The sequence below is a fragment of the Heterodontus francisci genome, chromosome 14 (assembly GCF_036365525.1).
Source record: "Heterodontus francisci isolate sHetFra1 chromosome 14, sHetFra1.hap1, whole genome shotgun sequence".
NCBI classification, from domain to species: Eukaryota; Metazoa; Chordata; class Chondrichthyes; order Heterodontiformes; family Heterodontidae; genus Heterodontus; species Heterodontus francisci.
In genome coordinates, this window is record NC_090384.1 from 42,724,540 (window position 1) to 42,737,045 (window position 12,506).

General features: G+C 42.9%; 1 protein-coding gene across 3 annotated transcripts in view; it reads right to left on the reverse strand.

Annotated features, from left to right (window-relative positions):
- Positions 1-1,203: 1,203 nt before the first annotated feature.
- Positions 1,204-12,506, reverse strand: part of slc22a18 (solute carrier family 22 member 18) — a 157,947-nt gene continuing 146,644 nt past the window's right edge. For all 3 annotated transcript variants that reach the window (XM_068046084.1, XM_068046082.1, XM_068046083.1), the window contains 2 exons: positions 10,059-10,179; positions 1,204-7,176 (listed from right to left, as the gene is read on the reverse strand). In XM_068046084.1, coding sequence (XP_067902185.1) covers positions 6,977-7,176; positions 10,059-10,179 — 321 coding nt within the window. In that variant the 3' untranslated portion in view covers positions 1,204-6,976. The remainder of the gene's footprint in view (positions 7,177-10,058; positions 10,180-12,506) is intronic.

Consider the following 12,506-nt stretch of genomic DNA (forward strand, 5'->3'; position numbering starts at 1 on the left):
CACACGGAGACTGTATACTGACTTGTTTGACTCAGTCTATGGCATTTCTTTTTGTTTCCTTGCCAGTCTACAATCAAAATAAATTTCTGTAAATTTAAAAAAAAAACTATTAAATGCCAACCAGTAAAATAAGTTTATCTGACACCAAAGTTTTACCTAAAGATATGTAGCCTTCCTGACCTTTCAGCTGGATATATAAAAACTGAAATGCTGAATCAACAATAAAAAGGGATTGCGGCGGGTAATCGTCAAACAGCTTTTAAATTTGTTTACTGTACAACATAGACTCAGATACAACACTGGCCATTGGTGCTTTAAACCATTTTTGCACTGAGCTTGTTTAGGTCAGGCTCTGGGAGACTGATGTCTCTGAGCCCGTTCCTGTCTTTTATACTAAATCTAGATCCCTTCTGGTGCCAGCATAAGAGATAAAGGCCATCATCAGTCAATGATTCTGCCACTGGGATAATGAAGCTGGATATAGTTGTGCAAATGCCAGGACAGGACGCACGAGAATTAGTTTCCTACAATATAACAAACATGTACCAGTGTAACAAAAGGGGTAGGTTCCTGAACAGCTTTTAACACCAGTGGATTTAATTGCCTCTTTTTCAGTGCACTGGTTCATGCATTCACATAAATTGCAGTCTTTAACCCACTTTAAAAAATGATTAATAACATATAAAGGAACTTGTGCAAACTGATGCAAAACCATAAAGACAAAAGTAGACAATTATTCAGCTCACCTCACTTGCAGAAATCAATGCCTGCAGTGGATGTTGTCAGGCTTGACTACAACAGATAGTGACAGAGAAGCTGGTCATTTTGAAAAAGCAGGTTAAAGAGAATGTATCTTGCACCTGACTGATTCTAGGCTACAGTGACACATGGGTGGCTTTGAGAATGAGGTGTATTTTGCTTTGAGCTCTTGATCAGTGGCCAGCAACAATTGTTGGAAAGTGTGTGAATGTGGACATTGGGTTCAGATATAATGCCCCTACAGTAAAATAGCTAGATAACACTCAAAGTCAGAAGTTATGGGGCAAGCCACTAGTGCAGAGCCTCACTAGACATAAGCATGAGTTGGAGAAAGGGCAACTACAATATAGCTGTGAATCTGCACTCTATTTTTGCCCTTCATTGCCTAAATTCTCACTTGAAAAATGGTCAGATTGGCAAGACAGAGGAAGGTTCGTGACAGCCTTTTTAGTTTAAAAAGTTTATTTTAAAAATCACCATTCAGTTTTTATCCTTGTCGGCACTGGTAATAAACCACATATGGCAGGAGTACCTAGATCCCAAACCACTGTAGTACCAGGTAGCTAGCAGTCTGCTTGAGACATTGAGATTTGTACATTGCATACTGTAAAATCTATTTGTCAGATCTTTATTCCTTGTTTTACAATAGATATAAAAATACAATGTTTGTTAATCTACATCTCAAGAACATAATGAAAGTGGATCTACAGGAAATGAATACATAATTGGGGGGGAGAAGCTGATTTTGTTAATGAATATGGATTCTTAAGGCATGATCTGTTTCATTGTACTTCATATAACTGTCAAAAACAATGATCAATAATTCATATCACGGAATATACACATCCTCTGATACCATCTGGTAGAAATTTCAAACCACCCGGGGCTAACTCACTTGATGGTGTAGTGTGTAACCATATGTAGCCATATGGATTAATAAGTTCCATCTGGATCATGATTCACTTCACATCCTGTATAGACTCCATTACTTTCTGTCTCTGTTGCATCTGCTCTGATAATACCATTGGAGCTTTCAAAATACTGTTCTTTCTGGCTCAGTTCATGATTCACTACTACAGTGGTCAACAGATCCCTGAACCATGTCTGTCCCATTTCCTATGCTTCTGCATTCACCTTTCCCCCTCCTCTCACAACAGTTTTAGAGCCCCCTTGTCCTCACATTCCTCTCACCAGTCTGCACATTCGTTAGATCTTCTTTACCATTTCCATCACCTAAATCATGAATATTGGTAAGAGTTGTTTAAGGGCTACCAAACAGTAGTGGTAATGTAGTGCACAGTATGAATCAGGAAATTAGAGGTGCATGTAACAAGGGTAATATAGTAATCGTGGGGACGTCAATCCACATATAGACTGCGTAAACCTAATTAGCCCTAATCCTGTGGAGGACGAGCTCTTGGAATGTATACAAGATGGTTTTTCTCGAACAGTATGTTGAGGCACCAACTACAGAATGGGCTATTTTAGATCTGGTATTGTACAATGAGAAAGGGCTAATTAATAATCTAGCTGTAAAGGAGCCTCTAGGAAAGAAGGATATACTTGCCACAGAGGGAGTGCAATGAAGGTTTACCAGACTGATTCCTGGGATGGCGGGATTGTCCTATGAGGAGAAATTGAGGAGACTGGGCCTATATTCTCTAGAGTTTAAAAGAATGAGAGGTGATTTCATTGAAGCATTCAAAATTCTTACAGGGCTTGACAGGGTTGATGCAGGAAGGATGTTTCCCCTGGCTGGGGAGTCGAGAATCAGGGGACACAATCTCAGAATAAAAGGTAGACCATTTAGTTCTGAGATGAGGAGGAATTTCTTCACTCAAGGGCGGTGAAGCTATGGAATTCTCTACCCCAGAGGGCTGTGGAGGCTCAGTCATTCAGTATGTTCAAGACAGAGATTGATAGATTTCTAGATTTCAAGGGATATGGGGATAGTGTAGGAAAATGGGCATTGAGGTAGATGATCAGCCTTTATCTAGTTGAATGGCAGAGCAAGCTTGAGGGGCTGAATGGCCTACTCCTGCTCCTATTACCTCTGTTCCTATGATCCACTACCAAACACATCTTCCACTCCCTCCTATCTCTGCTTCCTGTTCTTTCCATGACATCCTGGTTCACTTCCACTACTCACAGCTGCTCGTTCCCTGCCACTGCCTCCTCCTCCTGTCCAATTCCCTTCTCCATACTACTCTCCAGGGCCCTAAACATTTTTTTCCATTTGACTGCAATTTATGCGTAGTTCCTCTGATCTAGCTCTTTCTTGGGCACACGAGCAAATGACTATTTTTGCATTGTTTGGCACAAACAAGTAAGTGAAAGTGTCTCTTCCTGTCTGAAATTCAGGTTCTGCATGCAAGTCATCAGCCTCTGGGCCAGTGTCTTCTTCTGTTACTGAATGTGGCTGGGCTTCTTATTCCACCTGCTTCATGGCAATGCCTCTTTGGACAAAGAGGATGAGCAAGAGGCAACACACCACAATGATCTTGGGGATTTTTTGCTGTTAATACTACAATCTACTGCTCCTCTATTGGTTGAGATTTCAAAACCTCTGCTTCAACCCTGGTAATCTCCTCTAGCATGTTCTTGGTGATAGGCTCAACCTCTTTTCTAACAGTTTTCAACTATGATAATGGATGGTCTGAGAGGTGTCATGAGCCACGGTGAAGAGGGCAACCTTGGTCCCTGAGCAATCACCCATCTGCTTTTCCTTGGTTTTCAAATAATGTTGGTAGATTCAATTGGTAAAATAAAGGAGCCATGACATGCACCTACAGTTGTGGAGCAGATGAACATAAATGGGATGGTGCCCTTTTTGTTCATGAAGGGTGTGGAATTGGGAGGTCAGGGTTCAAATAGCCATGTGTGCCATTAATAATGCACTACACTGAGGGGAAACCTTCCACTTGATAAATGTGCAGAGCTCTCTCACGCTACTGACTGGTTTCCAAGGGGAAAACAATACAGAAGCTGGCCCTGGCAAACAAGGACATGTGTATTTGCATTGTTGGATGCAATATTTGCCACATAACTCCAGCTGTTGCTTGGAAAACCAATTCCAGAGATGGTGTTCAGTGGCTACCTTGACAACCTCCGTTAGAGCTTTTTTTGTCCTGGAGCTGGTCCTAAGGTCCAGGAGATGGCATATTTTTTCTATTGCCTCCTTGGGGATCACAGCTTTCCAAGACTGATCTCCTCTGACCTGACGTGTAGTTAATTGTGGGGGGATGTGGTATAAGTGTCAAAGGCATAAATACGCTCAATACACCTCAATCTCATAACCAATCTGATGCTCCTCTTCCGCCTTCCAGAACCAGCAGATATGGTGACATCCCCAGTGGTACTCCATGCTTAGACCTGTGGCACTACTGCATTAAGAATAACTGTGGAAACCTCCTGACAACAATTTGAAAAAAATCAATACAATACTGCCAGCAAAAATAAAAAGACTGACAAGAAAAATTGCCATAAATCTACAAAATAAGCACTGCAAGCAGACAAGCTAAACTTCCTTCAGCAAAATGTAAATTTGCCTTTATGACTGGAAGCCCCAGCCTGACTGAATGGACCTTCTGGCCAGGTCTCATTTTAAACAGACAAGAAGTGCAAGTGCAAGAAGCACTCTCTACAGTTGAGATCAGGTTTTAAGGGGAATGAAGTAAGTGAATTTGGCATACCTAACTTATTGTGCATGTCACATGCACTCACCCTCTGCTCTTCTAATGTTGGGCCACCATATTTCAGCACACTCCATGTTTCAGGCAAGCAATAGGCCTGAGGTTGGCATGCCCTAAAGTGCCTACCAAATTTGCACAACGGTACCTGCACTGCAAGCACACATCATCATGGAATTGGCCCCTCCATTTGGAGAATGATTATATATTCTCTCAAAGTTACAGAGGGGGAGAAAATTATCGAAAATAAATGAACTGTCAGCAAATCATGATGAAGAGTTTGCAAAGGTGACTGAAAGCTTAGTTCAAGAAGTGCCTTTTTGAGGGGGGTTTTAAAAGTGGGAGGGGAGGTGGAGAGTTGAGGACGCTCAGGGAGGGAGTTTCAGAGAGTTGGGCTAAGGCAGTTGAAGGCTCTGTTACCAATAGTAGGGTAAAGTGGAAGGTAATACACAGAGGCCAGTGTCAGAGGACCAAAGGGTGAATGAAGGCTGGAGGAGGTTACGGAGATACATGGAGAAATGCCATGGAGGGATCTAAAGTTGAGGATGATATCATCAAATTTTATGTATTGAGGAACAGGAAGTCAGTGTTGGTCAGTAAGGATGGGGTAATGTGAGACAGGATACTGGAAACTGAGTTTTGAACAAGTTGGAGTTTATGGAGGGTGTATGGCCAAATAAGGTAGACATTGTAGCATTTGAGTCTAAAGGTGATAAAAGCATGGATAAGGGTTTCAGCAGTGGTGAGACTGAAGTAGAGGTAGAATGAGGCAATACTGCAGAGGGAAAAGTAAATGGTCTTTCTTATGAGTAAGAAATGGTGGTTTAAAACTCAGCCTGGGTCAAATACCATGCAAATGTTTTACATGGTCTGGTCTGCCCTGAGCAGGTTACTAGAGACGGTGATGGGGTTAGTGGCAAAGGAACGGGATCCATTTACAAAGTGCTGGGACTTAACTCTGACCAAACCAGGCTCAAATAGTCATTCGGCATTTGTCATTAGTATGAGTGCAGCCCTGCTTCAATGGACAGGCACACATGCCTGGTACACGTGCTCTGCAAAGCCACATGCTTACATGCACCAGCAGCTGATACAAGAGAGGCACACGTACCTGTAGCATAGTTCGTTTAGGCATGGCTTCCTGCAGCATCAGCTGGCAGTGGTGTAACACAGTTAAGCATAACGACTTTAGACTTAAGGCCTGGCCAAACATATACAAGTAATTAGAGGATTTCTGTTCAATTATCAATTGTTATGCAGTCCCTTTTGTTCTACCATGTACGATGAGAGAAATTGCCCAATCACTGTTTACAAGGCGTGAGTTTAACTTGATCTGCTTCTGTTTTCAATTTTTAAGATAATTTTAAAAAATTGGTCTTGGTACATAGGCAGTTCTGGGTTGTTCTGAGTCTGGTGGCCATGTAGTGTATATTAGCATCAGGGGTGGGGGTAGGGGTAGTGAACCAATTTTTTTTTTAACGATCTGAAATGTTAACATAGCCTTTTCCATTTTCCACAGATGCTGTCTGAGCTGTGCATCCTTCCAGCATTTTCTGTTTTCAATTCAGCCTTTATGGTCATTTTTTTTCTGGGCCTAGCACAGAAACTTATTGAATTCAGTTTGCAATTTGGCACGGTGGAATATAAACCTATAACTTCTGGGTTACTAGTTCTGTAGAATAACCACTACATCACTGTCCCCATTTGTACTCTGTAAGGTAGAAATGTTGTACAACCGCAACCACTGAATTATGTGGCTTTCATCTTGATAAAATTAATTTTATGTGGCATGCTGACAGTTTCCTCTTAAGTGTAATATTCTTCATATTTGTAGTTCCTGATTTTCAGTGTGCAGCAGCTGAACACTAACATTCTTGGTATCCACAGATACTTATAATGAGCAAAAGCAGACTCTATAATTCTCCAACACGAGATCTTCTCAACTCAAATATAGGAACTTAGGAACAGGAGTAGGCCATTTAGCCTCTTGAGCTTGTTCTGCCACTCGATGAAATTATGGTTGATCTGCGATCTAACTCCATGTACCTGCCTTTGCTCCATATCCCTTAATACCTTTGGTTAACAAAAATCTATGAAATTAAGATTTAAAAGTAAAATTCATCTTGCACAAACTGCTGTTTGTAGAAGAGGGTTCCAAACTTCAACCACCCTTTGTATGCAGAAGTGTTTCCTAATTTCACTTCTAAAAGGTCTAGCTCTAATTTTAAGACTATGCCCTCCAGTCCTAGACTCCCGAAACAGCAGAAATAGTTTTGTATCTACCCTCTCTATTCTTAATATCTTGAAAAAAATCAGAGGGTTGGATCGAGACACTGGCCATACAGTATATTAAGCTGGTAAATTGTCATCTCACTGCATACATTGCTCTAATGCAGTTCTGTTGATGCGGCAAATGGTGAAATTATTCACAAATTAGATTATTGTGTTATTGCAATTCTCTTACTCTAATGATGGACTGGACTTGAACCCTGATCTTTGTACTATCACTTCTGAAGTCAATCTAGCCCCTAAAGTGTTCCCAGTATTGATGCTATGTTCCCAGTATTGGCATTGCTCACAAACAAGTAGAGGAAGACCAGCAAATTGATCAGGAACTGTAGATATCCGAAGGATGAAAATCCATATGATTTATATAGGAAGCCTCCAATAGTGGGAGCCACCGAGCGGATGAGAGAGTGAACACACATATTCAACCCCAGCATCGTACCTAGAGAAAAAGATTTACAATCAAATAACAAATGAAGGAAAAATTTGTACAATGCAACAGGCCTGGTGCATATAGTCCAACTCTCCCTATTGACACAATAACACAACCTGGCTCATATATCTCCATACCCTACCACCAAGATAATGCAATCTGGCTCACTCGTCTCAACGCTCTGAGCAGCCCTCATCATCCCAGCCTGGCTCCCTCGTCCATTTCTCCTAGTCAGCATAACAATCATGCTCAGCCAATATAGTAACTCAGTCTGAATTCTACAGGCCATTTTGCCCAGCCAACTTAAAAGCCCAGACAGCAATTATAGTTGTGTTTCCCCAGCCATTATGCAATTCTATAGTAAACCAGCTAAAGTCTAATTTCCCCATCCCAATTCCCCTAGCCTATACAGTAATGCAGACCAACTCCCCCAGCTAGCAGAGTTACTCAGACAGACTCATCTGGTGAATCATTCTGCTTACTATTCTAACCCTCCCAACAACCTAGCTCAGTTTGGTCACCCAGCCAGGCTGAGCCCAGCAAATTCCAATTGTTTAGGGCTGAAAAAATTACAAGCTATTTTCATTTTTCTCTCACTGAAATGACACCACAAATCGCAGAGAAAGCCTGGCATCTCTCGCTAAAACTTCTAAAGTGATCTGGGTAGAGGGAGGAGAAGGTGGGGAGAGATGATAGCTGCGCACAGGTGTGTATGACTTTCAGTAACTTGCATTTCTACTGCATTCTTCACGTGCAAGAAATGGGGGGCTGTGGGAAAGAGACGGTTGCCCATCTCCTTCTGGAATGTGTCTTTGCAAAGCAGGTGTGGAAAGAGATGCAGTGGTTTTTGTCAAGGTTCATCTCAAGCAGCTCTGTAACACAGAAGTCTGTGCTCTGCAGGCTGTTCCCAGGGACGCACACCGAGATAAACATCAACTGCTGCTGGAGGACCATCAATTCGGTGAAAGACACTCTTTGGTCTGCCCGAAACTTGCTGGTCTTCCAGCGCAAAGAGTTGTCCACGACCAAGTGTTGCACACTGGCACATTCCAAGGTCCAGGACTACGTGCTGAGGGACGCAGTAAAGCTTGGGGCAGCCGCAGCAAAGGCTCAATGGGGAAAGACCACTGTGTAAGGTCTTCCTTTGCACTTTTTGGAATGTCAACTTGGTGCTGTTTTGAACTGTGTTGTAATGTATTTTTTTTTTTACAGATTTTTATGAATAAAGTATATTTTGGGGGAAAAAAAAGAAATTGTCTCAAGGCACAACATTAGGAAGACAGGAACTGAAAACAAAAAGAGGAATACAATTGACAAGAATGGCAGGAAGGCATTTTTAAGTCAAAACAGAGGGCTTAGGGTATATCCACTAATGGCAGAGCAGTGGGAATAAGGACAAGGAGAGGCTGGTGTTAGAGGAGTGGAGGATGCATTGGAGAAGCAAAAGAAAAGACACTTGTGCAGTTTTGTAGTGTCTTTTATGATCTCAGGACAAAATATTTTACAGCTAACTGAAGCTCTTTTGGAGTATTCTTTCTTTCTTTTTCTTTTGGGCCTCCTTATCTCGAGAGACAATGGATACGCGCCTGGAGGTGGTCAGTGGTTTGTGAAGCAGCGCCTGGAGTGGCTATAAAGGCCAATTCTGGAGTGACAGGCTCTTCCACAGGTGCTGCAGAGAAATTTGTTTGTTGGGGCTGTTGCACAGTTGGCTCTTTTGGAGTATAGTCACTGTTAAACAGTAGGAAACACAGTGGTCAATTTTGCACACAGCAAAGTCCCACAATCAGCAACATCATGATCATCAGATCTGTATTAGTGATGTTGTTTGAGGGAGAAATATTAGCATAGACAGTGCAGAAAATTCCCCTGATCCTCTTTGAAATATTGCCATGGGGTCCTTCACGTCCACCAATGAGGGTAAACTGGCCTGAGTTTAACATTCCATCTGAAATAGTACAATATTCCCTCAGAGCCCTGCTGGAGTGTCAGCCGAGAGTTTGTACTCAAATTTTTGGAATGGAACTTGAACTCATTATGTTCTGACTCAGAGATGAGAATGACAGCATTAAGATAGGGTAGGACGAGGCCATAAAGGGATTGAAAAGCAAGCATGAGAATTTTGAAGGGGCATAGGTAGCCAATGGACCTTGGAGAAGACAGGGTGATGGAGAAGGATGATCTTGTAGGGGGTTAAAGATGTGAATTGCAGTCCTGAATGGGCTGAAGCTTGTGAAGGTTGAGGCAAGGAGGATAGCCAAAAAAAATCTTTAAAGGATTTGAACCTTGAGGTGATGAAGATATTGGGGTCCAGTTGCAGCGAAAGAGGTACTGACAGCTTTTCATTACCTCAACCATGTGCCTACTCATCATATGTGAACCTAGACAGGTAGTCTCGGCAACTTAATGCAGCATGGGGAGGGGAACGCAGGGGAGCGGATTTCATAGATTTGTCTAATTCTGACCTTGCCTGATGTTCACATATGCAAATTTTCCAACATGATTCCATGGATAAGGATATGAAGCGTAATCTTTGAAAGAGCTATCCGATTAGTCCCACTCATGTTATTTCCCCATAGCCTTGCAAACATTTTGTTTCTCAAGTATATATCCAATTCCCTTTTGAAAGTTAAAGCCGTGATTTTTTTCCCCCCTCCATTTGTCAAGAGAGGTTGAGGCAAATGAAAGCATCCCAAGAATCTCCCTGGTTGTGATCAGCTAAACTCAGCACAGACCAGGGACTGAACTTGGGACTTTCTGGTCTGTACAGCTCAGTAGATCACTATGCAATGCATCTTCACAATGAATCATAAGAAAGTGGGAGGGTTTGAAGGTGGTGTTTAATAGCAGCAATATATAGTGTTAGCAATTACTGTGTTGTATTGTCCACTTACCAGTGTCTGTGGGAGGAACTATTTTGGTTAAGATACTATTCGTAGTGAGGTAGAAAGCAGAGATTCCTAGGGACATCGGGATGCAAGTGAGGTAGAAATGGAATATGTTTTTCATCAATGCCTGAAGGAAACAGATGGAAACAATTAATCAAGGAAGGAAGGAACTAAAACCAAATGACAAAGCTATAACACATTCTGTTTGTGAAGTATAAACTGTGGAGGTGCCCTCCTCCTCTGACATTTTTTTATGTCGCCAATATCACAGCTGAAGATCACACAGAAGAGTTAGGGATGGGCAAGAAATGCTGGCCTTGCCAGCGATGCCTAGATCCCAAGAACAAACTGTAACCGAGCAACAGTCAATATTTCCAGAAGAGGGAAGGGGTTGGGAGAAAATCAGTGCAAAAGAAAAGCTCCAAAAACTGCCCTGAAGTCTTTTTACTGAGATTCGATCTTCCCAGGCTCCAGTCTCCCATAACCCTTGCTGCTTATAAAGGGTCTCACACTGCATGATAGCTAAAGGCCACCAACAAAACATGCAAAGGACTTCAAAGGCATCAAGCAGCACTAAACACCCTAATTTCTGTTTATGTAGCCCCTCTCGCTGCTCCAAGCAACGAATTCCTATCCACCTGCACAAAACCTAAAATATTCACCTCAGCCTGAGCGTGCTTTAAGTTCCACAGGAACAGATCTTTACCCTGTGACCCTTACATCACTGTGAGGATGTGGTCTAGCCTTAGGCGATGAGCTGCATCCTGCTATTAAAGTCATATTCACAAGCACAGCTGCCATAGTGAGACAGTTCATTGGGTTGCTGTGATGATGAACTAAAGCTTTTATTTAAGATTTCTCTTTGAACTGTAATTGAAATATTTCACTTTTTTCTGCTAGATTTCCCCCCCACCCCTCTCTCATTTAGGGTGGTCAACCCTCCAGGACTGACCTGGAGTTTCCAGGAATTGAAGATTAATCTTCAGGACACTTCTGCAAACAACCAGGGAGAAAAATCATCAGGGCATTAAAAAAGAATTTTGATTTTCTTTTCATTTTCTGTAGCACCTCTTAGATCCTGCGTGGACACTCTTCTTAATTTCAGTAACATATGACCTGCTACATTATTCACTGGGTCATTAAGGGCATTTTAAAAAATTCATTCATGGGATGTGTGCGTCGCAGGCCAGGCCAGCATTTATTGCCGATCCCTAATTGCCCCTGGGAAGGTGGTGATGAGGTGCCTTCTTGAACCGCTGCAGTCCATTTGGGGTAGGTATACCCACAGTGCTGTTAGGAAGTTCCAGGATTTTGACCCAGCGACAGTGAAGGAACGTCGATATAGTTCCAAATCAGGATGGTGTGTGACTTGGAGGGGAACTTGCAGGTAGTGGTGTTCCCATGCATTTGCTGCCCTTGTCCTTCTAGTTGGTAGAGGTCGCGGGTTTGGAAGGTGCTGTCTAAGGAGCCTTGGTGCGTTGCTGCAGTGCATCTTGTAGATGGTACACACTGCTGCCACTGTCCAACTTTGGTGGAGGGAGTGAATGTTTGTAGATGGGGTGCCAATCAAGCGGCTGCTTTGTCCTGGGTGGTGTCGAGCTTCTTGAGTGTTGTTGGAGCTGCACCCATCCAGGCAAGTGGTGAGTATTTCATCACACTCCTGACGTGCCTTGTAGATGGTGGACAGGCTTTGGAGAGTCAGGAGGTGAGTTACTCGCTTCATAATTCCTAGCCTCGGACCTGCTCTTGTAGCCACGGTATTTATATGGCTACTCCAGTTCAGTTTCTGGTCAATGGTAGCCCCTAGGATGGTGATAGTGGGGGATTCAGCAATGGTAATGCCGTTGAATGTCAAGGGGAGATGGTTAGATTCTCTCTCGTTGGAGATGGTCATTGCCTGGCACTTGTGTGGCACGAATGTTACTTGCCACTTATCAGCCCAAGCCTGGATATTGTCCAGGTCTTGCTGCATTTCTACACGGACTGCTTCAGTATCTGAGGAGTCACGAATGGTGCTGAACATTGTGCAATCAACAGCGAACATCCTCACTTCTGACCTTATGATTGAAGGAAGGTCATTGATGAAGCAGCTGAAGATGGTTGGGCCTAGGACACTACCTTGAGGAACTCCTGTAGTGATGTCTTGGATCTCAGATGATTGACCTCCAACAACCACAACCATCTTCCTTTGCGCTAGGTATGACTCCAGCCAGCAGAGGGCTTTCCCCCTGATTCCCATTGACCTCAGTTTTGCTAGGGCTCCTTGATGCCATACTCAGTCAAATGCTGCCTTGATGTCAAGGGCAGTCATTCTCACTTCATCTCTTGAGTTCAGCAATTTTGTCCATGTTTGAACCAAGGCTGTAATGAGGTCAGGAGCTGAGTGGCCCTGGCGGAACCCAAACTGAGCGTCACTGAGCAAGTTATTGCTAAGCAAGTGCCGCTTGATGGCAT